Here is a 25831-nt window from a genome sequence, read left to right as displayed (position 1 = left end):
ATGTTATCATATGAAGTTAGTTTTAATTTAACTTTTTATATTTGTTTCGTTTCAGTATAAATGATTTTTATGGATCAGATTACTAATAAGTATATGGAAGATTTGAAGAGCTGAAGGAAGAAATCAGTATTGAATTTTCTTTTAAATGTAAGTAAACTCACTTCTCATCATTGTTCATTTGTGATCTCTTAAAGGCTGCAATTACCTTTCTGTATATTCAGTGTGTAAATTTTTTCCCAGTAGGAAAGTTATTGGACTATGTAGTCTACTCATTAAGTCTATGAGAAAAATTTAAAAATTTAAAAATTTTGAAATATGAGAATTTGTGACCCACTCCCCTATTTCAAAATTTTTAAATTGTAGAAGTAGTATGACTAACATAGGTGGTTGTAGAACTTAGATGTGACAGTCAGTGAGCAAATCTTTATTTGGCATCGAGAAGGAAAACTCAGACCTGGTAGCACATAAAAAGCACTGCCCTTTTCTCAAGTCCTTTACTGCTCATTATCCCACAGATCACAGATCATTTTAGTGCCCCATGTGAGTCAGTGAGAATTGTTGGTCGGCCATTAATGACCTCACAGGCTTAGAGAAATGAGGGGTTTCCATTATAAGCTTATTTACTTATTCATTTCCTCCCTATTTCTCTTGTTCAGCAATAATAATAATACTTGACTATTTATGGAACTTCATTTAAGTGACCAGCACTTGACTAATTCAATTCAATCAATATTCATTCAGGAGTTCCCGTTGTGGCTCAGTGGTTAACGAATCCGACTAGGAACCATGAAGTTGCCGGTTTGATCCTTGCCCTTGCTCAGTGGGTTAAGGATCCGGCGTTGCCGTGAGCTGTGGTGTAGGTCACAGATACGGCTTGGATCCTGTGTTGCTGTGGCTCTGGCATAGGCTGATGGCTACAGCTCTGATTAGACCCCTAGCCTGGGAACCTCCGTATGCCACGAGAGTGGCCCAAGAAATAGGGAAAAAAAAAAAATCAATATTCATTCAATGCCTGCCTTTTCTGAGGGTTACCACATGCCAGGTGCTGCTCTGGCACTGTTACCTTCTGTTATGCTCACAGCAACCTTGCAAGGTAGACGTTAAGGTTTCAGTGATCCAGAGGGGGATGCTGAGGTTCAGAGAGAGGTCAGGAGAATGCAGACAGACGATCACAAAGGTAGGAAGGGGAAGAACCATACTCTTTGACTTTTCTTATTTGCCACCTTCTAAATAGTGCACAAATGCTCATCCTGGTACAGTTGTTGTTAGGAGACCGGAACCTTCTGGCTTGTGTCCTTAATAGAAATGTGATCCTAATCCTTCTGAACCATGGCTGTTGTCACAACAAGGAAGGAAGTTTGAGAGGCAGCTTTGGTACCTGGATGGAGAGTTAAGACATCTAATGCCGAGACTCAGCCTTGCTGTGGATTTCCTGTGTGTCTTTGAGATATTTGATACCCATGGCAAGTAGTTACTCTTATGCCAACTAGGGAGACCAGACCAGAAGTTCTCCAAAGCCTCCTTCAGTCAGGTTGTTAGTGAAGCATGTTAAACACAAAGTGCACAAGTCCTCAGTGGATGGCTTGATGAAATGATTGTCACAAAGTGGACACATCTGTGTAACCAGCTAGAGATTAACAGAAAATTACTAGCACCCCAGAACTCACCTCCCCTAATTCTCCCAGAAGTGATCAATTGCCTGATTTCTAATGCCATGGATAGAGTTCTGCCTATTCTTAAAGTCTATATGATAGAATCATACAGTATATATTCTTTTGTGTCTGGCTCATTTTGCATATTATGTTTGGGAAGTCTCTCTGTGATATTGCGTATAGTTTTTTCCTTTGTTCTCTCTTATGGCATTTAATTTTATATTTATTTGATAGCCACTTGATTATTTTAGTAATTTCCAATTTGGATGTATTACAAATAGTGCTCCAATGAATTTTTATGCCTATCTTTTGGTGATGACTGTGTTTTTGGTCAGGGATTACTCAATAATTTGGATTCAGCAGCTCTGTGGAATGATGTTGAAGTAAACATCTTGGAAAGCAGACAAGTAGATTTCAGGTGGGGGGTGATGTGTCTGCTTCAGCGTGATGCTCTAAGCATGCTGGTCAGGGACAGATGGAGCTGTTTTCATAGATTACTCTTGGGGGTGTGGCAGGTGAAAGCCCTCTCTGATATGTGTGTGATGTGGTGAGGTTTGCTCCCCTGGCAGAGGAGGGCTTAGTTTGGGTTCGGTAAGGGATTACAGAGAAGAGAAAATAGACCCAGAAGACAGATGTGTCTGGGCTCCTCTAGAAATGGTTAGTTTATGTTATCATTCAGATAAAGAGCCTGGAGAAATGACAACCCAGAGTAAGAATCAGCTTAAGAGACCTGAGGAGTCTAGGAGATGAACAGAGAAATAAAAATGATCGGAGCAGGCAGGCTGGAGCTCTCAAAACATTTTTTGAACGCATTTATTAAGTCTAACTTTTAAGAAAGCTTTGAAAAACCAGTCCCCAAAGTTTGAATATTGAGTCAAGAATGAAGTTAATAAAATTACCAAACTAAGGAGTCCTATTGTGGCACAGCAGGTTAAGGATTCAGCACTGTCCTTGCAGTGACTCAGGTTGCTGCTATGGCACGGGTTTGATCCCTGGCCCAGGAACTTCCATATGCCATGGATGTGGCCAAAAAAATTTTACCAAACTGAGAATAAATGTGTTTTCAAACAAATACGGGATATGGACATGTAGGCTTTGCTGAGACTGTTCCATGATCACATGATCACAGACTTAGCACTTTCTTTCTCTATGATTTCTTGGCATCAACTTCCTCATCTGTAAAATGGGGATGTTGATTTACTTACCATGTAGGTTTCCTGTGACACTTTACTCTGATAGTATCAGGACTGTGCTGCTGGTTGCATTGCATGGGCACTAAAAATAATAGCCATTATTTTTTTTTCCTGGTATTTATTATTACTGATATTACCTGCTTGACTCTGTATCTGATACTTTGTAGTTTTCAGATCATTTTTAAACAATAAAAGGTTAATTTAGCTCTTTTATTTTTTAAGTAGGATGAATACTAACAAAAATATTTTCCTACTTGCCCCACCTTAAACTGAAGCTTAGAGGAAAGATGAAGAGAAACATTTGTCTCTGTGTCCTTGGCAGGTCCCTCCCCAGGGTGAGTCAGTGAAGACATTCTTGGTTGTTGGAACTGCTTTACTCAGTTAGTTCAAGAAGAAATCAGAGGAGCTGAGATGCATGGGAGAACTGGGTCATTTTGCACAAAGGAACATCATAATTTTATATGTTACACTCTCAACTTTTGCCAGGCATTTCACATACAAGCATCCTTGGGATTCCCGCTGTGGTACAATGGGTTAAGGATCTGGAGTTGTCTCTGCAGCCACTTGGGTCACTGGCCCAGCACAGTGGGGTTAATGATCCGGAGTTGCCCCAGCTATGGTATAGGTCACAGCTGTGGCTTGGATTTGATCCCTGGGCTGGGAACTTCCGTATGCCACAGGTACAGCCAAAAAAAAAAAAAAAAAAAAAAAGTATCTTTATTTACCAGCGAAGCTGGGTGAGAGGCTCTGTGGGTGAGTCACTACAGATGACAGCTGGTCTAGGGTGTCCATTCCAGCTGGCTCTGGTTATGGACATCTTTCCACCTGTTGGTGAGTTCTGGCCTGGCCATTGGGGCCTATAGTGTAGATTAAGCTTGATTTTGCCCTCAGTGGGATTATGATCTAATAAATGAAAAATCTAGTGTTCTAAAAAGGCAACTTTTACGATTAGTTGAGTCAAAGACAATATTTGACACAAGACTCTGAAATTCTAGTTCTGACTTCTCTACTAATTAGCTGTAAAACTTTAAGCATGTCATTAATCTTGGGTCTCAGTTTTCTCATCTGTAAAATCAGAAAGTTAGATGGAAATTTGAGACAGAGCAAGATTCTGTGAATTCTCTAAATGTAACAATACCTAGTTTGGGATGTAGTTGTATTTTTCTAAATGGTATATTCTTCCATGGGTTTGTCCCAAGTCAAAAGTTCTTGTGACAGCAGATTTTGGCATTTATGACAGTTGGGGAGTCATTTTAAAAGATAACCTCAGTTCACAAAATAGTTAATGCCCACAGCAGATAAAAAACAATCAGACTGTCATGACTGATTTAAGGTTACATGAGTATATGTGAATTCATTTCACTCTTACATTTACTTTAACCAGCTCTTGTACACTTGCTTTATCCATTGAAGCATATTTATTTATGTTAAACTGTATAAATATGCAAGATATTACATTTAGATATATGGCATAGCTGGATTGTGAAAGCTGCATTTGACCTTATCTTGCATCTCTAAATTCTCAGTTCTCACGTTGCAGTCACACAGTTGGGAGTGTCACAAATTAAATTTGGATTTGTTTCCTTGTTCCAGATGTTGAAGAAATTCTTTATTAAAAAGCAATATTTAAAATTAGCATTGAAATGAAATACTGGAGTCAACTGAAGCAAAAATAGATACCAAATAGTGTTATCACTTAATAATTACTTTTAAGTTCTGGCATCTGTTCTCTTTTTAAAAAAATTTTTTTGGCGTATAGTTGATTTACAATGTTGTATTAACTTCAGGTGTATAGCAAAGTGAATCAGTTATGCAAATACATATATCCATTCATTTTTCTCCTATAGGTTATTGCAGAACATTGAGTAGACCTCACTATGCTGGTCAGTAGGTCCTTGTTAGTTCTCTATTTTATACATAGTAGTTTTATGTGTTAATCCCATCCTCCCAATTGATCCCTCCCTGCTATGTTTTCCCCTTTGATAACCCTAAGTTTGATTTCCAAAATCTGTGAGTTTATTTCTGTTTTATAAATAAGTTCTTTTGAATCATTTTTATTAGATTCCACGTATAAGTGATATGATATGGTATTTGTCTAACTTACTTCACTTGGTGTGATAATCTCTAGATCCACCCATGTTGCTGTCATTGGCATTGTTTTGTTCTTTCTTATGGCTGAAATAATATTCCATTGTATGTATGTATCACATCTTCTTTATCCATTCCTCTGTCGATGGACATTTAGGTTGTTTTCATGTCTTGGCTATTGTAAATAGTGCTGCAGTGAACACTGGGTTGCATCTATCTTTTTGAGTTACATATATCTGGTTTTCTCCGGATATATGTCCAGGAGTGGGATTGCTGGATCATATGGTATTTCTGTATTTAGTTTTTTAAGGTACCTCCATACTGTTTCCCATAGTGGTTGTACCAATTTACATTCCTACCGACATTGTAGGAAGGGTTCCCTTTTCTCCACACCCTCTCCAACATTTGACTTTTTGATGATGGCCATTCTGACTGGATGTGAGGACCTCATTGTACTTTTGATTTACATTTTTCAAATAATGAGTGATATTGAGCATCTTTTCATGTGCCCTCTCTCCTCCTATACCCAGGGGTATCTGCATGAAGCTGATGCACGAGGACATATTGTAAAACTTGGAGATATTTGTACCTGGAGCCAATTAGATGTTCTGGAACCTGGTAAATGAAGAAATACCATTTGCTTCAGTTTGCAGGCAATGAGCTAATCTCTCCAACGCAGTAGTGGTTTTTGAGCTCACAGGTGACGGTGGTGAAGGCTGTCTGGTTATACTACTTTGGGGGCTGAATGGACCCAGGCACAGGAATGAAGCGGGGCCCTTCATCTGGCCTTGTGGCTGCCTCCTCTCCATGAGGCCGAGGAAAGCCATGGGAACATGCAGATGGTTACTCAGGCCTGCCCACACCATCGCTCCACCTGGTCGTGTAGGGATTTCTAAGTGGGCAATTTGTAGCCTCTGAGATGGTGTCATCCCCAAAGAAAGGCCTCCACCCCAGCTTTGTCCCTTCGTGTCCTTTGTCCACACCCTTCTTGCAGGTTTATCGCTGTATTACATGCAGTGTGAAGTTTTCTATCTCCCGATTGCATATTTTGGACCAAACATTCCTTCTTCTAGGCAATTCATACTAAACATTCTGAAAATTCTGCTGAGCTGGTGGCTGTCTTGTTTGAAATCATGTGTCCTATATGTGGTTTTTCATGTGCTCATCATAACGTGAGACAACATGTTAATGAATTTGTCTTCATGAAACTTACAAAAAAACTTTTCTCTTTTATTTTCCTTCCCTCTGGTAATCTCTCCCTCTCTTACCAAATATCTAAGATCACCTTTACAGTCCAGTGGGGATTTAGTTGGGCTTTTGGAGCTCTTCCTTCAAGCAGGTGCTTCCGTGTGTGAGTGTGTGGAGGGTGGAGGAACTTGGAGGGCTGCTTGAAGCTCTGTGCTCAACTTGCCAAAGCCAGAACTGCCCCTTTATTTTCAATTACTTGTTTTCTCCTCACCTCTTGGGAAACTGGCCGTCAGTGCCTTTGACGTTTTTCCTCCTTAATACAGATATGCAGGAGTTTAACTTGCAGACCGAGGGAAACGAAATATTTACACACTTGCCAAATAAATAATCAAACTATGCAGGGTGTGTGCTGCAGGAGCAGCTCGTGGGCTGGCTCTGTAACTACCTGGACCGGTGGTGTGTGTTTCTGTCATGTCGCTGTGCATTTCCACAGTTAGTGAGGAAGCCTTGGCATCTCTGATGGCAATTAGAGCTATTGTCTTAGCAGTTTTAAGGAGGAAGAAGAGAGTAGGAATTTTGACTCCTGCTTAGTGAATCCGTGGTTTCATATTGTGGTATTTGGGGAGAACCTGGGTTTTGGCACCAGAAATTCAACTAGCCAAGGTTCTCCATCGCTTTGAGAGTGAAGACATGGGTTCAGTCATTCTTAAACCCATTATTTAGCAGTAGCTCAAGGCTTCATGCATCATAATCACAGAAATGAGTGGATCTCCAGGGTGTCTTCAGTGTTGCTTATGTACCTCGATGCTGGTCTCTCCTCGTCAGATCACAGCCCAGAGCTGCTCCAACCAAGAGGGGCCAAATTAGGGGTGTGGCATTCACAGCCATTGTAGCAAGATTCATTTAGTCCTCAGATAAAAAATAATATATGCTATCTCCCCAGAAATTATTTCAGACCCTGAAATAGCTTCCTGTGCCCATTACCTTGAACCCAGGTATAATCCCTTGCCCATGACTGACTCCTAAGTATGATACAATAATTGTATTTGTCGTCTGTGTTTTAGTTTGTATTTCAAAATATAAGCTGTTATCGTACCATCATCTTTTCCTGGTTGTATGTTTGTTTTGACTTTATTCCTTTACCTTCATGGTAGTAATTATATGCTTGGCTTTATATACTTGTGCCATTTGATACTGTGATGCTTGAGAGATTTTAGAAGAAAAGGTCATCAGCTGTCTTTCCAGGCTATTCTGGGCATTTTGTACTATATTTACTTTGGACCCGGCTTTTCTTGCCCTTGGTTTCTGATTAGCTCTTCCTCCTCCTTACCTTGGCTTCTCATCTTGCTTGGAAGCATTTCAGCAGTTCTGCGTTGGGATGACTATTTTGTTTAACAAATAAACTCTATCTCAACCTTGGGAGAGAGTCAAGAAGACAGGCTGGAACTCTCCATGAAAGCCTCTGGTTCTGCAGTATGGAGTTCCTGGAGTAGGGAAGCTGGCTGTTAGTACACTGATGGCCAGAAGTTGTTTCCTGCTTGCAAATTTGCTTTGACAAAAGGAAACATAGATGCTGGGGCAGTCTCAATAGTTTTGGATATTTTGGTGGGACTTAAATGGTCTTATTGTTTATACATTTTTAGAAATTAAATAATGGATTATTTGGGGAGTTCCCATTGCGGCTCAGTGGTTAATGAACCCGACTAGTATCCACGAGGACACAGGTTTGATCTCTGGCCTTGCTCAGTGGGTTAGGGATCCAGTGTTACCATGAGCTGTGGTGTAGGTCGCAGACGAGGCTCTGTCCTGTGTTGTTGCAGCTGTGGTGTAGGCCAGTGGTTACAGCTCTGATTCAACCCTTAGCCTGGGAACCTCCATATATGCCTTGGTGTGGCCCTTAAAAGACAAAAAAAAAAAAAAAAAAAAAAAAAAAGAATGGATTTTCTGGTTAGAAAAGTGGGCGTTTTTCAGAGGCCTTTGACCATATTATTGGGGTTGTCAAAAAAAACCCCAAGTATCGAGCAGGAAATAAGTGGCCTTCAAGGACTGTCAAGCCTTTAAGCATAAGACTTGTCCCAAGAGAAAACAGCGATACCCCCAAACTCCCATTTACCTGCTGCACCCCCCACCTTTTGACCCTTGCTTCTCCACCTCTTGTTAGCCAGCAGATCAGCAAGCACTTCTTTGTAAGAGTCTGTCTAAGTGACTCTAGAGGGACAAAAAAATGCCAGCTAATCCTACTGAAGTGTTACGGGACCCAGAACATGATTTCTTTTTTACATTTTTTTGGCCTTATTTTTAAAAATTGAAATATAATTGACATACAGTATTTTGTTAGTTTCAGGTATAGTACAAAATGGTTCGATTATTTGCATATGTTATGAAATGATCACCGCGATAGGTCTGTGAACCATTTGTTCACATACAAAATTGCTACAGTATGATTGACCATATTCCTTATGCTGTGTTACCTCCCCATGACTTCCTTGTTATCTAACTGGAGGTTTTTGTACCTCTTAGTCCCTCTCACCTGTTTACCCACTGCCACATCCCTCTCCCTTCTCCACTTCAGTCCCACTCCCATGCCTCTGTTATTAGAAACTTTGATGCTGTAAAGATGTTACCGGAATCCGGGTTCTTGTTCACACAGTCGAAGAATGAGCTCTGTGAACATATAGGCAGCAAGCAAGCAAAGTCTTTATTAAAGGAAAACAAATAGCTCCCAGGGCTGCTGGGAGTGGGGAGAAGAGTCCCCTTTCTCTGTTGTCCTATAGGGGTTTTTATCCCTTAAAGATGGGGGGTACCAACATGGGGTCCAGAAAGATGTGATTTTCTCCCATTGGCCTTGATCAATTACCTATATCAGTCCTTATCCAATAGGGGTTTTAGGGGTGGAAAGTCCTGTAGGTTTCATGGTTTCTTTGCCCTTTTCTTCCCGAAAACTGAGTCACAGGGAATTAGGGATTAATATTAATGTCCATCTGGGTGTAGGTACACTCCCTTTGGTAAACAAGGCCTGTGGGGATGTTACTCCCTGGAGCCCTTAAGCCGCAAATGTTGATCAATGGCCATACCAAAGAATATGTCAAAGCCCATGCTCCTACACTGACTCCTAAGTTAGTGTTCTGCCTCAACTTCTCTTTAGAACATGGATTTGATCATCTCATACTCTTGCTTCAGAAATTCCATTCTCTACAGCAGAAATCGACAGAACATTGTAAATCAACTATATTTTAATTAACAATTTTTAAAAAATTCCATTCTCCCCATAAGAGACAATTCAAAGCTCCTTGGTGGTCAGGCTCTATCCCTCCATCTCAGACTTGTGCCTCTTACCATTGCACTGAAACACACCTGGCCCTTGGGCTAAATTGGACCCTTTGCTGTATCACAAACACGCCTTTGAGGACTTCTGGCTGTTGCACAGGCTGTCCCCTCTGCAAGTGTTGTCTGCTCCTTCTCCCCAATTTTCCTTTCAGCTCTAGCTCCAACTACAGCCTCTCTGCTACATCTGGCAACATGCTCATCTCCCCTACAAGTGTGAGTTCTGCAGAGGAAGAGTCTATTAAACTCATCTCTGTGCACAGCCTCTAGCATGTTAATGTACGTTCACTCATTGAATGAGTGAATACTTCTAAACGTTATCTAGAGGAAATATGAAGGCTTCAAGGATCTTTTTAGGGAGTTCACTGGTGGTATAGAGGTCAGGACTTTTACTGCTGCAGCTCAGGTTCAATCTCTGGTCTGGAAACCAAGATCCCAAATCAAGCAGTTGCACACTGTGGCTAAAAATCTTTTTAAATAAAAAAGAGAGTCTCGAATATTGGTTTCTACTAAGACAAGTAGAAAGCTGTGGCTGTCCTTTTGTTACCTCGCTTTGTCTGTTGTACAAAACTGAGCTTTTCCACTCAGGAAACACCTCTACTCTGCCACACTCCCTGGCCCCCAATATAAACATCCAGGGACTAGACTTAATTAAAGTGGAAGCTAGTGAAATTTTATGTGAAAGGAAATGACATTCAATTTCAGATATCATCTGTTTCAATTATTTCCTGCAGATTAACCATTCATTTCACCCAATATTTATCGCAGAGCTACTATGTACAAGAAACTGGGCCAGGGCTTTGGAGCATGAAGAGATAAGCAGAACATAGGGGCTTTTGTCTAGTGGGAGAGAAAGATGTGGAAACACATTTCTGTAAAACAGGATGAAAGGTATACTTATTCCAGGTAGTGCTATGAATGCACAAAGGGAGGTGGACCATTCCTTGCCTTTCAGAGAAGAGCTTAGATTTAACTTGAGCTTTGATGAGTGCATTTGGGGGTAGGTAGGTGGCAGGGCAGACTGAAGGAGTAGCATGGTTAGGGCAGCTCCAAAGAGAGGGAAGGTATAAGCAAAGGCACTGAGGTGCCAAAGTGCAGGGAGCAACAGCAGGGCACAAGTCCTGCAAGGAAGGACCACAGGGGCAAGGGTGTGGCATTGTAAAATAAGTCTGGGAAGGAGTTCCCGTTGTGGTATAGCAGAAACGAATCTGACTAGGAACCATGAGGTTGTGGGTTCGATCCCTGGCCTTGCTCAGTGGGTTAAGGATTTGATGTTGCCATGAGCTATGGTGTAGATTGCAGACATGGCTCGGATCCCATGTGGCTATGGCTGTGGCATAGGCTGGCAACTATATCTCCGATTCGACCTCTGGCCTGGGAACCTCCATATGCTGAGGGTGCAACCCTAAAGAAAAAAAAAATAAGACTGGGAAGTTATATAATCATCTGATAGAGAAATTTAGTGGCAGTTTGCTTAGACTTAATTCTGTGGTCATTAGGAGCTGTGCAGATTTTTAAAACAAAGGAAGTATATGACAGCAAGAGCAGTGGCTGAAATTTGCAAGCATGTACTATGTGCAGGGTTCTTTTACTAAATCCTGATTGCAACACTTTGAGGTTAGTACCATTAGTATCACATTTTCTAGATCACATGGAAAGCCTAGAGAGCTTAAGTAACTTCTCTTAGTATCTACCACAAATATGTGGTGGATCTGGGATTGGAAGCCTGGAGGTTTTGTTTAAGAACTTATGTTTTGAATCTGGGATTGAAGTGTAGGATTCAGGGAGTCTCTGAATTTTTGAATTGTTTGCAAAGTGTTTAGTATATATAAATATGTGCATTTAAGAGAAAACCTAGAGCTTCAATCATATAAAATACATGCTCCATAAAAGGTTAATAAAGATATAGGAGTACCCTCTTTTGCTCTTAAAAGTCCCCCAGTATGTTCAATGCAGTAGATGGTGAATTTAGACTCATGCTGCTTTTTAGGTTGGAAAAAGCAGAACAATCTAGCACCACTCAAAATAAAAGGAAATGCCAAAACAGTTTGTAGGAATTGTTAGTATTATAAGTGGCAAGCTGTTCTTGATTGTGAGAAGCATGAAAAATGTCCAGGACAGTCTTATGAAAGTAAACATGAGATGCCCAGGCCTTGGAACTTGTGGATAATTTGAAGGCAGAGAGTCTGGCTCCCCATTGGGCAAATAAGTATTCTTACAAAAGCTAAATACATTCCTGAGATTTAAAACGGTTTTGGAAAATGCCTAGCTGTGAATCTTCTTTCAACTGGACCGCTTTGTCCTTTTACAGTTAGAGGGACTTAGGGGGTGAATAGTTATTAACCCATAAGACTGAAAATTCCTTATAGCCTGTGGTGAATCCAAAGGCAGGTCTCAGGGTGAATGAATCCAGATTAAAGAATTGCTTAGTTTATATCACTTGAGAAACCAGATTAGCACCTAAATTTTATTTAGGATAAAAATTATAATGCTTTATTATTATTTAAAAAATTTTATTTTGGAGCTCCCATTGTGGCTCAGGGGTAATGAACCTTGCTAGTATCCATGAGGATGTGGGTTCGATCCCTGACCTCACTTAGTGGGTGAAAGATCTGGAATTGCCGTAAGCTGTGATGTAGGTCGCAGATGCAGTGGCTCAGATCTAGCATTGCTGTGGCTGTGGCATAGGCTAACACCTGCAGCTCTGATTCATCCCCTGACCTGGAAACTTCCATATGCCACAGGTGCGGCCCTAAAAAGACAAAAAAAAAAAAAAAATTATTTTTATTTTTTTCTTTTTTGGCCACCCTGCGGCATGTGAAGTTCCCAGGCCAGGGATCAAATCCAAGCTGCAGTTGCAGCATCAACAGTGCACGATCCTTTAAGCCACTGTGCTAGGTCAGGAATCGAGCCTGGGTCCTGGTGCTGCAGAGACACAGCGCATCCCATTGTGCCACAGCAAGAACTCCATAATGCTTTAAATAAGTCCGTCTTTCAGATCTTACTAAATATGGAAATATAATACTTTAGTAACAGAGATCTGGATTCTCTACCTTCTAGAGTTTTTCTTAACATATTTCCCATCTTTGTTTTCTCATTTTCTATTTTATATTTTTCCTGAACTTTTTGAAAGTGTTGATGTATAGTCCCCATTTGGATTTCTCTATTAACAAATGTCTTTTATCATAGTGTTGTAGATTTAAAGGATTCAATCGAGGATGGTAAATAGCAATTAGTTGTCACATCTCGTTAGTCTCTTTTTTGAACTATCTTGTCTCCCCGCCTTTGTTTGTTTTTCCTTATTTTGTATTTCATGACATTAACATGTCTGAAAAGTCTGAGAAACTTATCTAGAAATACGTCTTTTTGTCTGAATTCACCTGACTGTTGGTTTTCTAATGTTTAGATTCAGATTAAACATTGCTAACAGGGAGGCACTACACTGCTTCTCTTCAGAAGGTCGTGGTGATGGTTAGGCTAAATTTAATCACTTATTAAGATGGAGTTCACTGGACTTCTCCGTAGTAAAGATCCCTAATCCCCTTAATTATAAGTCGTCTGTAGGGTAATTCTTGGGGACCATGTGCATATCTTGTTACCCAACAGTCATTCACTCACCCAGTGGTTTTAGCAATTTTTTTTTTTTTTTTTTTTTTGGTTTTTAGGTCTGAACCTGTGGCATATGGAAGTTCCCATGCTAGGGGTCAGATTGGAGTTGCAGCTGTGGGCCTATGCCACAGCCACAGCAACACTGGATCTGAGCCACATCTGTCACCTACGTGCTACAGGTTGTAGCAACGCCAGTCCTTAACCCACTGACCCAGGCCAGGGATTGAACTCACATCCTCATGAATGCTAGTTGGGTTTGTAACCCGCTGAGCAAACTCTGCTAACTGAATGAGTGAAGTTACTTTACTGGAGAAAATTTTTCCTTTTCCTCCCCATTCCTATTTGGGGGAAAATCTAGGCCACCAAAGACAGATGGCAGAAGAGTTGATGAAAGTGAAACTTGTAAACAACTATCACAACTATCCAAACATATGTTAATATTTTAAATGTCTGAAGTGTTTTCTTTTGTGAGTGGGTGTATAGGAGAGAGAGAGAAAGAGAGAGCAGGCATCCTGAGAGAGTTACCCTTTAGTTTTGGAGATTTGTCCTTAAAATGGTAAACCTTTACTGATGCAGATGAAGAAAAACAAAGTAAATTGCCATTCTGATTTCCTTCTAGACTGAGAGAATTCAATAATAATGAAGTGGATTTTCATTCATCAGCCACAATCTGAAAAGGGATTTCTGCCCTACCTTTTGAAAATACTCAGTAGTTCTTTAGAAAGCATATTAGATTGAAATCAAATGGACGTCAAAACCATGGAATTCCTATGAAAGGTGGAATAGTAAACAGAAGTTGTTAAGTAGGGGATTTCTTGATCCAGGCTTATAATTCTTTTGAGATTTATCCTAAGGCTTTTTATCCCTGCCCAGCTCCTGCTTGGCTCACTCAGTGATTCCTTATTATCTGATGAGGATCTTATTTCACTTTTGAAAGCAGTTTTCTCTTTGCTGGGGTAGTAAGGAGTAGCAGGAAAAGATTGACTCTGGGCAGTGCTATGGAAAACCCACCCATCCAAGTTGAGATTAGAGCACCCTGCATGCAGTGTCAGTTCTCCTACTGGCAGTTCAAAATGAAAAGACCTATTTTCGAAGCGTGTGACTGTCCCTCCTGCCTAGACAAAACTATTCTTTATTTTTTCTTTTTACAGCTGCACCCACAGCATATGGAAGTTTCCAGGCTAGGGATTGACTCAGAGCTGCAGCTGCCAGCCTACACCACAGTCACAGCAGTGCCAATCTGAGCCACATCTTCGACCTGCACCACAGCTTATGGCAACGCCAGATCCTTAACCCACTCAGCGCCAGATCCTTAACCCACTCAGCGAGGCCAGGGATCCAGCCCGTGTCCTCATGGAGACTATGCTGGGTTCTCAACCCTCTGAGCCACAACGGGAACTCCCAAACTATTCTTAAATAGTGGGCTAATTACCAGCGCTCTCTATGCATTTATTTATAACTTGCTTTATTTGTTTCGTAAGAGAATTTTTGACACTCTTTTTGTGACGAGGTAGACGTTAGACTCATGAATTTTTATATTATGTTCTTTAAGTCTGGAAACATGATTTGCCCCTGATTTGCTGGTATGAGCACGCACTTCTTTCTCTCATTGGGATCTTGCTGAGTAAGAAATTGGCATGGCAGGGAGTGGTCTATAAAATTCACATTAGCCTATCTCAATTCCGTGTTTGGAGACAGCTGAATACTCCTTCCATTTGTTTGATAATTTCTCCCGGTTCATAGTGGCTTACATTATGGAGTTGTTATAGAGTCCAGACTATGAATATTTGAGGCAAAATCTCACTCATTCAAGCATCTGGGCTTTATGAGTTTCGAGGTTGAGCAATGCACTTGAAAGAAATAGATTAGCACGTGCCTGGCAAGCGCAATCATTCTACTAGAGTCTATGAGTTTACAGCGAATCTAGATCTCTCCATGATCACTCCCAGTTTGCTCTCCATCCTTTTGAGTGGCCTCCTCCAGCCCAGCCCCAGCCCCAGCCCCATGTATGTGGCAGAGATCAGAGAACCCGGTCCTAGTTTGGCACACAGCTAAGAGTTTCATGGCGTATTTGACACTCTAATAAATGAGAAGGCGCTAAAATATTTCCTATTTTTAAACACTTTGACTCACTTTCTAAGATGTAGCACAACAACCTCAAAGAATATTTAGAATTCCAATTCTTTAGAAAGAATATTTATTTATAAAAGCTCTAGAGTCTACTCTAGAGTCGTAGAGGTGGGTTCATACTTATCAAACAGGGTTATACAACACTGAAAAATAGACACAAATATGTCAGAAATCTTATTGATGAACAGGGCTTCTTATTCAGTGCGGGCAGTCCTGAAGTCATTCATTTGGGGTGAGTTTTTCTTAGACAGTGCCTTAATTACTAGAGAAAGAATTGCCTAGTTACAAGCTGTCGTCTGTATTCGTATCATAGTGTCTAGTTTAGAGCAGTAAGAAGGCTCCGTGTGTATTTGTTGAATTAAAATTTCAAATGAGTTGCTAAATTCCTCTGGTCTTATATTTCTCAGACTGTAGGTCACCATCTCACTTACCTGTCACAGATTGCCATTTTCTCTTCCTCCTGTTCCCCTACCCCCAAACTCTCCTTTCCTGCTCTTAATCCTGCTGGCCAGTAACTTTTGACTTAAGGAATAGCAAATCTATTTTGTGTGTTTCCTTTTTTTTTGAATTACATAGGAAAAAAAATCATTTAAAAGATTATAGAGAGACCACTCTGTACCACATACTGTTTAAGATCTTGCACTAAAAAGGAACCAAGATTTGGTGCTTGCCCTCAGGAGGTCAGATCCTATAGGTAAAATCGTCCTATAGAGCTGAAAAGTTCAAGTCACGGTGTGAGGGCGAGGACTAGGGGACAGCTTAAGTAAAGTTGACCATGTCAACTGGAAGAATCAGTCTTGGCCTTATAGCAGCCGTGGAAGTGAGGTCTTTGATGATGAATTCCCCAGGCAATGGGAGACTTGAGAAGGCACTGGGGGCAACTCTACAGGGCATGGAGAAAGTAATTCCTATGTTTGTGGGTTGGCTCTCATGAGAAGCAAGAGTGTTCTCTTGGGGAATTTGGTGGGTGTAGATTAAAAGATCTGGGAGAGAGTTCCCGTCGTGGCGCAGTGGTTAACGAATCCGACTAGGAACCATGAGGTTGCGGGTTCGGTCCCTGGCCTTGCTCAGTGGGTTAAGGATCTGGCGTTGCCGTGAGCTGTGGTGTAGGTTGCAGACGCGGCTCGGATCCCGCGTTGCTGTGGCTCTGGCATAGGCTGGCAGCTACAGCTCTGATTTGACCCCTAGCCTGGGAACCTCCATATGCCTTGAGAGCGGCCCAAGAAATGGCAAAGAAGAAAAAAAAAAAAAAGATCTGGGAGATGAAAAGGGCAAGACATTGTGAATGTTAGTAGATGGGATGGATATGCCATGGTTTGGGAAGGTGGTGCAAAGGTTGCCTCTGGAAGGAAGTGAATGCAAGTCTTGGAGCAGATGGGGTAGTGGGACTTAAAGTCTTGGCGAAGTCAAGGAGCAGCTGAAAGTAGAGCAGGGCTTTCAAGTGAGTAGTGGGATGGGAGAGTGTTCTCAGAGAGGTGAATAAAGCAAGGAGTCTGGTTGTGCAGACTCACGGTGTGACCACGAGCATATACTGCTAAGAAGACTTCGTTCTTTGATTTCTTCCTTCTCATGGTCTGTCTTTCCTTGGACAATATCAGCCCCAGTGTCTCTCACATATTGTAACCAGCGAAGATTGCATGGCTTCATGCCACACCAGTTTATCCCCCAGTTAAAGTCCTCTGCCTTAAACTAACCACATTTGTGACTCAAACAACCTCATAATGAAACTTTTTAAAGTCAATTTCCCCATGTTGAATTGATTCTTCTTTCGTACTCAGTGTCTACTGCGTACAAACTGTTACCACCCATAACTCTTCAGAGTCATATGTTTATGTGGCTTTATCTCTTAAATAGTAAGCCACCTGAGCTCAAAGATTGGATTTGGTTTTTTCTTTTTTTTTTTTTTAATAAGCTCAAAAATTATCTTGCACTCCTATGTGCTAAATATTGGTGGAAGAAAGGAGAAAAGAGAAGGAAGCGATAAAAGAATTACAATTGAGGAAAAGAAGGAATTTGAGAGTAAAGAATCACATGAACTCTGAGGGTCATAGGATTGTAGCAAAAGTTGAAGATGGAAGGCTCTTGAGTCAACCTGGGGGCAAATAAGGAGGCTCGTGGTGGTGCTGGGGAGGGGAGGTGATCACAGTAACAGGGGCAAAATGTGTGAGTAGAGCCTTCCTCGAAGAAGTTGGCATTTATTGGAAAGTTTAATGGTAATTGTAAATTTTCAGAGGGCGCAGTGGGGAATGGGCTGGGAGAGGACTTGGTTGAATCAAGATCTACTGAAACCTATAACGTTTCATAAATATTGCTTCTGTGTGGGTATGGCTTCTGTGTGGGAATTGTCTCAATGAGAATTGACTCTGAACTGCTCACTCTAGGATGTTCCTTGGATCAGGGCTTCTGGAAATATCTTCAAGAGAATAATAACAACAACAATAATATTTATCAAGTGCTTGCATTATCTCATTCATTCTCACAACAATGTTATGAGGTGTGTCTTATTATCTTCTCTGTCTTATGAATAAGGAAAGTTAGGCATCCCCAGTCACCTCCTAAGTGGGCTGTTTATTCTAGCCAAGGCAAGGGGTGCTGGAACCAGGAAGTCCTCTACAAGCATCAGACCCAACTCCTGGACTCCTGAAACTGCCCATGGAACTTAGCTTCTTGAGGGACTCCGTATCCTCTGCCACTTGCTGGAACCCTGCAAATTCAGCCAAAACCATACCATACCACTGTGTTGGGAATCAGATGGGTCGTACTGCCGCCTTCTGAAAGCGGGCGTTTGGACTAATGATAGAATAGGTTAAAATATACAAAGTCAGAGTTCCCTTTGTGGCTCAGCGGGTTAAGAAAGCCAGTATCCATGAAGATGTAGGTTTGATCCCTGGCCTTGCTCATTGGCTTAAGGAACCGGCATTGCTGTGGCTGTGACATAGGCCAGCAGCTGCAGCTCTGTTTTGACCCTTAGCCTGGGAATTTCCATATGCTGCAAGTGTGGCCCTAAAAAGAAGTACACAGACACACACACACAGAGAAATAGGGTGAAATAGATTGAGAAGGGTGAGAGGAGAGAAAAAGAGTGCCTTCAAGTTAGGAAGGATAGTAATCCTGAAAATTCTCAGAGAAATTTATTTCTGTCTTCTAGATAACATATAATTCCAGCCAGGGTCAAGGTAGTAAGCTGGGAGAGGAAGACACGGATATCACGAATATGTTGGGGTTTTTTTTAATTGGGAAAAAAAAATAGCTCATGGGGATTGTAGAAGAGGGGCTATCAAAACGTTTAAAAATCTGGCAATATGGGGTGTCCTGATTCGAGGGATTCTTGAGGTTGGATCCTCTTGCTTCTGTGAGAAAGTCCTTTCTTCTTTGCCAGCAGACAGGAGCTCTTAGCAGCCTTCTTGGGCTGCTCTCTCCCCCAAAGTGAGGAGAGGACCTGGTGCCTTAGCCAATGGAAGACCTGCCTGAAGTTCAGACAGGAGAGGGCTTGTGTGCTGGAGGGGGCGCCCTCCTCTGGCGGACCTGATGAGATTGAGGAGGTTTCTGCAGTATTTGTCCTTTGGCTGCCAATGGCCTGGCTTTTTATCTGCCAAGAAAAAGAATGTTAGATAAGTGTAACCTGGACAGCAGTGGGGTCAAGAGTTATCTACTTATGGACCTCAAACTCTTAAACCAAAAATAACCCCCAACTGCACATGCACAGTTTCAAGATTCATTAATACTGGAACACACACACACACACACACACGTATTTTGGGTGTAATTGTCGGCCTTTTCTTTACTTGCCTGCTCTTTTCTGTCCCCCAGTGCTCCTTGGTGTTTTCCTTTCAACTCCACTTGACCCCTTCCTTGCTGTTAGCCTTCTCCACCCCTAGCCATGTGTCGGACCAGCCTTGTTTCATGGCAGGTAGTAATGCTCCATGCATTTCCCCCACCCCCTCCACCAGGCCTGTGCCCTGCTTGCCTGTGAGGCATCTGTGCTCACCTCAGCAAGCTCATGTTTTTGAAGCCATGGAGGAATCTGTGCAAACTGGATGGCATCATCACTTTCTGGTGGGTTGAACTTGGCCAAGTCTTGACAACTGTCCCGTTCTTGATGACTCATTTGAGCCACACCTGGAGGGGAGCTGCTGGGCATCTGGGAATCTTCCTCCAGAGCAGATTCAGGGAACACAGAGTTATCATCTTCATCATCTTTCTGATTCTCTAGAAGGTTCTCAAGCTTTTGCACAAGACCATCGAGTTTGCTGAGAGTCAGCCGTGTCTTCTCTTTGGGGTACTTGTCTATCTGCTGGTTATCTCTGCTTAGGTCCCAATTAGCTGTCAGGTCTGAACTGTCAGAGGCCATGTCCACGTTCCAGGCCAGGGTGATGCTTAGTTTGCAAAACTGCTCCCAGTCATCTTGTCTTCGGTCTCATCTCCCCAGGAGTTTTCCTATATTTTCAGTCTGCCATGTCCCCTGGATAGGAGGGACAAAGTGGATTGAAGGACCACTGGAAGACATGTCTCCACAGGAGATGGGTGTTCTCACAGGAGAAGGGCTCCTCATAGGGAAAGTGGCCCACAGAGACACTCAGGTTTGAATCGGAGCTGCTGGAGAGTGAGTGTGCCTTGGGGTTCAAAGGCTCGAATCTCAGTTCTCTCTCATCCCAGGGATCTTCAAAAGAAAGAAAAGATAGGTGGTATGGGGGAGAAGGGGGTGATATGGTACTTACACAATTACATTATACATTCCTTTTTCTGTTGGGGCTCTCACACTCCCATAGAAGCTCATCCTGTTCTGTTTCGTTTTTCACTGAAAACATTTCTGATTTGGAACTACATTTATTTCTTTAAAAAAAATTTTTTTTATTAAAGTATAGTTGATTTACAGTGTTCCTTTAATTTCTGCTATACAGCAAAGTGACCCAGCCATAAATACATACATACATATATATACATATATAATATGTGTATATACATATATATATATATGCACCCATTCTTTTTTTTCATACTATCTTCCATCATGTTCTAACCCAAGGGATTGGACACAGTTCCCTGTGCTGTACAGTAGGTCCCCCTTGTTTATCCATTCGATTGTAGTAGTTTGCCTTCTACCAATCCCATACTCCCCATCCATCCCACTCCCACCCTCTACCCGGCAACCAAAGTTCATTCTGTTTTGCAGTCTCCAATGAAGGGCAAAAAAAGATAGCCCCTCTACCTTTAAAAACCCATTTCCATGCAACCCTCTCTCCTAAGCATCTTCACCGGATGCCTCACATCTTTTGCTACTACAGTTGAAAGCACTTGTATTATAAATGAAAAAATGATCACTGTATACATTTGAAAAATATAAAGATGAAAATAAATATGCCTATGATCCCACTGTCCAGAGATAATGGTAATCATCATGAAAACATTCTGGTGGATTTCCTCATATTCTTTTCTTTCCCTTTATATAGATGTATATACATTCACATATACATATGAGTATGAAAGTCACTTCAGTTGAAACTGAGATTACTGTATTTTATGGCACAACCTACAAAATATATATATATGACTATTCAGTCATTTTTAAGAGCTTTCTTATTAATGACCATTAGGTGGTAGTTGTTTTTAATAGATAAATCTGCAGTAACCCCCCCCCCCGTTAATAAATCTTTGTGTCTCTCTTTATATTCTTTTTTTTTTTTTTTTTCTTTTTACAGCCATACCTGCGGCATATGACGTTCCCAGGCTAGGGGTCAAATTGGAGCTGAAACTGCACTACAACTGTAGCAACACTGCATTCGAGCCACATCTGCGACACCTACGCCTCAGCTTGTGGCAACGCTGGATCCTTAACCCAGTAAGCAAGGCCAGGGATCAAACCAGCAACTTCACAGACACAACATCAATTTTTTTTTTTTGTCTTTTTTTGCTATTTCTTGGGCCGCTCCCGCGGCATATGGAGGTTCCCAGGCTAGGGGTCGAATTGGAGCTGTAGCCACCAGCCTACGCCAGAGCCACAGCAATGCAGGATCCGAGCCGCGTCTGCAACCTACACCACAGCTCACGGCAACGCCGGATCCTTAACCCACTGAGCAAGGGCAGGGACCGAACCCACAAGCTCATGGTTCCTAGTCGGATTCGTTAACCACTGCGCCACGACGGGAACTCCCACAACATCAGATTCTTAACCCGCTGAGCCCCAACAGGAATTCTTACATGTGGGTTTAGTGAATCAAAGATCACACATGTTTTAAAGGCTCTTCATAATTGATACGAAATTGCTTCCCAGGCAAGTTTTAGCCATTTAGATGACCATCCGCCCACCATCTGATGGCACTTTTTAATGCAGCTTTTTCTGTGATGCCCTGATTAGTAGCCGGGGGAAGGTAAAAATACATACGCATGCACACGCACACACAAACATGCACACACACGTTGTCCTCTCTGTAATGCTCTGCTCTGGGCACCACCCACGTGAAAGAGGTGCTGCCAACTCCTGAGTCATAAACCTTGGAGGTGAAAGATCCTTCAGATCCTGAGTCTCAGTGGTTAGATGTCCAACTGCCAGAAGTCTGTGTTCCTGGACTGTTGGTTACCGTGGCAACATAAGGGCCCAAGTTATAGTCGTGTGGAACAAGAGAAAAAAGGGATAGAAAGCTACAGGAGCCAGCCCTTGCTCCCACAATACCCTATACCTATACCATCCCAGCTGACGAGGAGCCCTCTCTCTCGAGGGCAGAAGGACAGATGCCATGGCAGTTACTTCCTTCTGGTCATGTGGGTGTCTAGGATGGTTCCTGGCTTGAGAGAATTTAAAGACTACTTGATGAAATGGACATAAACAGCCCATTAATAGACAGAACGGTAAGTCCAGCGGCAGCACTTAAAAATAATAGATGCAAGCTATTCTAATTAGAATGGATATGCAGTGAGGTCCTGCTGCATAACACGGAACTATAGCCAATCTCTTGGGATAGACTATGATGTAGGGTAGTATGGGAAACAGAAGGAGTGTATATATCTATGTATATACAGGTAGATATATCCTGTTCTAAGCACTTTCATATATATATATGACTGGGTCACTTTGCTATACAGCAGACATTAGCACAACACTGTAAATAAGCAGAACTTTAGTAAAATTAAAAAAATAATAATTAGAGTTCCCGTCGTGGCGCAGTGGTTAACGAATCCAACTAGGAACCATGAGGTTTTGGGTTCAATCCCTGCCCTTGCTCAGTGGGTTAACGATCCGGCGTTGCCGTGAGCTGTGGTGTAGGTTGCAGACGCGGCTCGGATCCTGTGTTGCTGTGGCTCTGGTGTGGGCCGGCTGCTGCAGCTCCGATTGGACCCCTAGCCTGGGAACCTCCATATGCCGCGGGAGCGGCCCAAGAAATGGCAAAAAGACAAAAAAAAAAAAAAAAAAAAAAAAAAGAAAATAATAATAATGGCATGGGAGAATGGAAAGAGGCACCAAGGGCAGCCAGGGGAGAGACTGAGGAAAAGCCTCCTGGATCAGAGGTAATCTTACCTCTGATCTCAGTATTTATGAGGCTGTGGAAGTTAGCAAAGTGAAAAGGGATTGGAACTGGGGGAGAAGGCCTTTGAAGCAGAGGGAGCACCTGAGCAAGGACCCCCAGGTGAGAATCAGCCAGGTGTGAGGAGATTAAGCACTAGGAAGTAAATTGGGTCCATAAGATCATGGAAGGCCCTTCCACCCCCATTAAAGAGCCTGAATTTTAGCTGATAAGCCTGTATTCGTAGTGTGGTTTCATTTCTCAGGCATTCTTCCAGATATTGCAAAGTATACTGAAATACTTGACATGATTAAAACAAGCAAACAAGGGAGTTCCCACTGTGGCCAGTGGGTTAATGATCTGGCTTCTCTCTGTGGCGGCACCAGTTTGATCCCCAGCCCAGTGCAGCACTCTAAGGACCTGTGGCATAGGTGGAAGCTGCAGCTCGGATTCGATCTGAGCGGGCCAGGAACTTCCACATGCCATGGGTGTGGCCAACAACAAACAAGCAAACAAAACAAAACTGCCTGTAGACTTGGCAGCAGGAATGTTATTGGCTGGCTTTCATGAGAACCCAATCAATAGGTTTGCACTGGGTTGAGGAAGGGATGGGAGGAGATGAGGTGGGAGAAGTGTCTGAAAGGAGGAGGCAGGGTCAAGGTTAGTTTCTGCTCCCACCTGGCAAGTGCTTAAAAGGAGCACAGCCTGTGCAGGGTGATTGCTCAACATGTAGAAGTTGTTTTCTTTTGGAGCAAGTAAAGCTGGGATCCATGGCATGGGCAGAGGGCTTGGTTGTAACATAAGGAGTGTGTTATTTCCTGGTATAAGAAGGAAAAAGCGATAAGATGGATGTGGACAGGTTTGGAGGAATGCATTGCTAAGGACCTCCGTTTTCTTCAAGGTTCCCCAGCGAGGATTCTGCCTTATTCCTGAATCTGCATTGTTTCACCCTAGTTCAGTTCCCTGGATCTCTGTCCTTGTTCTGGTTTCTTTGTTCCCAACATTATCTCCCTTGACAGCCTTGTCAATAACATGAGGTACCTTGGTTTTTCTAGAATTGGCACCTCGCTTGTCCTTGTCATCTTCCTTTGGGCATCCCTGCTACTCCCCATGCCCTCCCAGCTCCCCAGTCATCCTTCCCTTCCCTTTCCTTCCCAGGGACTTCACAAATCATATGGAAATTGGTTTGGTCTCAGGGGGTACTTTGCAGGTGGAGGTTGTAAATCTTTCATCATCTGTTTCCATCTGTGAAATTCCGAGGACAAATGTGGGTTGTGTAGGACTGAAGGCTCTCGGTTGCATAGGCGACACACACAAAAAATAACCTTTTCTAAGAACAAAATCATCTTGGCAAATGCAGCTACAGCAGCCACCAGCCTGGTGCAAACTGTGGAGCTATGAGTTGTTTCTAGGTTAGTTCAGTGAGTCTCAGAAAGGGAGTAGGGCTTCCACTCAGAGTTTCCAAGGAACAGAGGGCATGTGTACTTTGAAAAAGCATGTTCTTAAATTAACATTGCTTAGAGTCACTTTTTAACATTTTTCAACTTTCAAATAGCATTAAAAGAAACCATACGGTCTTTATATTTATCCAAAAAGAGTCATGGATTCAAATATACACACACAGGGAAAAAAAGCCAAGAAACACTGGTCTGACTTAAAAGAACCTCAACTCATTGGAATCCATCCATTGCTTAAAGATCTTTCCCAGTATTTTCCCATCTTTATTTCTATTGAACAAGGTTATGTTTAAAGTTTGCCACGACTCCCAGATTTTTTGCTGTTGTACTGGTTAAATTCCTAGGTTCTGTTAAGTGAGATTGTTTTAGGTGAGTCTGGGTTAGGAGTTAAGATGACATGATGTGAGAAATAGGCAGCGCTGGTGGTGGGGAGAAACCGCTTCTACCCAAGAGGCCACCTGGCTAGTGGCCACAGATTGCCTACAATTCCTGTGAGTGATTGGGAACCTCAATTAATCCCAGGGCGGTGGGGCTGGGGTTGGGGGGTTGCAAGTCAGGAGCAGCAGACTCCCGAGCATTTATGGAGCGCTTACTACATGCTAGGTCCTGTTCTAAGCACTTTCTATGTGATTGTTGTTTAATCTTCACAGCAGCCCAATCAGTAAAGTATCGTTAGTTGCTCTGTCTTACAGCTGAAGGAAGGAACCAAGGTGTGAGCAGTTATGTACCCTTGCCTGCATTCCCAAACCAGAAACTGTAGAACCTGGATTCTGACGTAGCTAGCTTGGCTTACCCTCCCGTTTTTTTGGGTTTTTTTTCCCCTCATTTCTGTATTTTATTTTTCTTTAATCAGTATGCCTTTCTATAAGGAATCTTCCTGAATATCTTTGAGAAAAACTTATTTTTATTTTTTTGTATTTTTAACTTAAAAAAATTTTTTTTTTAATTGTTATTTCCCCAATACATTTTTTTTTTCTACTGTACAGCATGGTGACCCAGTTACACATACATGTATACATTCTTTTTTCTTGGGAGGCTGGCCACCCACCTCCTTGGAAGATTTCTGGGAGAGATGACGTAGGCCAAAAATAAACCTGTGTTCTGGTTCCTTAAAAGGAACTCTTTGCACAAAATAATATGTATTCTAAGTACGTGACACATAGGACTGGCCCCAAACAATGGCCTTCACACTTGGGGCAGCCTAAAGTGAGATTTAAAATAAATATTCTGCTTCCTCTTTGGCATAATGCGACCTGGATCCTTCTGCTCTGGCTTTTCCTAAGAACTCTGTGACTGCCTCCCAGGACACTGGGAGCCTAGAAAAGCATTCACGACTGGCTTGCTTTCCATACAGCTGGAGTGAAGGGGAGAGAGAAATGGAACACTTTGAACTAAATGTAAACATTTAATTAGGAAAAAATTATTTCTCAGCCTAAACTACTGAAGTTTAGAGTGTTCCCAAAGATAAAAGAACTTCACACAAGAGGAAGCCTCAGAGAAAAGTTGAAATTTTTATTTGTACCATACCATCATTTATCTGTATATTCTCTCTCTCTTCCTCCTTTTCTCTGTATATATGTGTGCGTGTGTATACATACATTTTCATTTTATTTTACTTTATTGTTTTTTATTTTCAGCCACACCTGTGGCATATGGAAGTTCCTGGGCCAGGGATCAAATCTAAGCCACAG

At 42.1% G+C, this 25831-nt stretch overlaps 2 protein-coding genes across 53 annotated transcripts in view; one reads left to right on the top strand and one right to left on the bottom strand.

Annotated features, from left to right (window-relative positions):
* Positions 1 to 25831, top strand: part of PPFIBP1 (PPFIA binding protein 1) — a 191503-nt gene that overhangs the window by 55318 nt on the left and 110354 nt on the right. For 36 of the 50 annotated variants that reach the window (XM_084956484.1, XM_084956483.1, XM_021092149.2 and 33 more), the window contains exon 2: positions 56 to 147. The gene's annotated coding sequence lies outside the window, so the exon portion shown is untranslated. Of the gene's footprint in view, positions 1 to 55; positions 148 to 5463; positions 5552 to 25831 lie in introns of all 50 variants that reach the window. The other 14 variants (XM_084956474.1, XM_084956468.1, XM_084956470.1 and 11 more) reach the window with 1 other exon arrangement.
* On the bottom strand, positions 18400 to 22311 carry LOC100739433 (uncharacterized protein C12orf71 homolog). Of its 3 annotated transcripts, none has more exons than XM_084956509.1 (3): positions 21676 to 21748; positions 19173 to 19844; positions 18400 to 18773 (listed from the first exon to the last, which is right to left on the bottom strand). In XM_084956509.1, exons 2-3 carry the CDS (start codon positions 19533 to 19535, stop codon positions 18471 to 18473), a joined length of 666 nt encoding a protein of 221 aa, XP_084812635.1. In that variant the 5' UTR covers positions 19536 to 19844; positions 21676 to 21748; the 3' UTR covers positions 18400 to 18470. The 3 variants fall into 3 exon arrangements, with proteins under 3 accessions (XP_084812635.1, XP_084812636.1, XP_084812637.1); XM_084956510.1 differs by having other exon boundaries at positions 21641 to 21747; XM_084956511.1 differs by having other exon boundaries at positions 19173 to 22311.

Source organism: Sus scrofa, chromosome 5, assembly GCF_054392235.1.
Source record: "Sus scrofa isolate SSC_HxYL_T2T_F1_AM1 chromosome 5, Sscrofa_HxYL_maternal_Yorkshire_Landrace_v2.0, whole genome shotgun sequence".
Classification (NCBI taxonomy): Eukaryota; Metazoa; Chordata; class Mammalia; order Artiodactyla; family Suidae; genus Sus; species Sus scrofa.
This window is presented reverse-complemented; position numbering and strand designations above follow the sequence as displayed.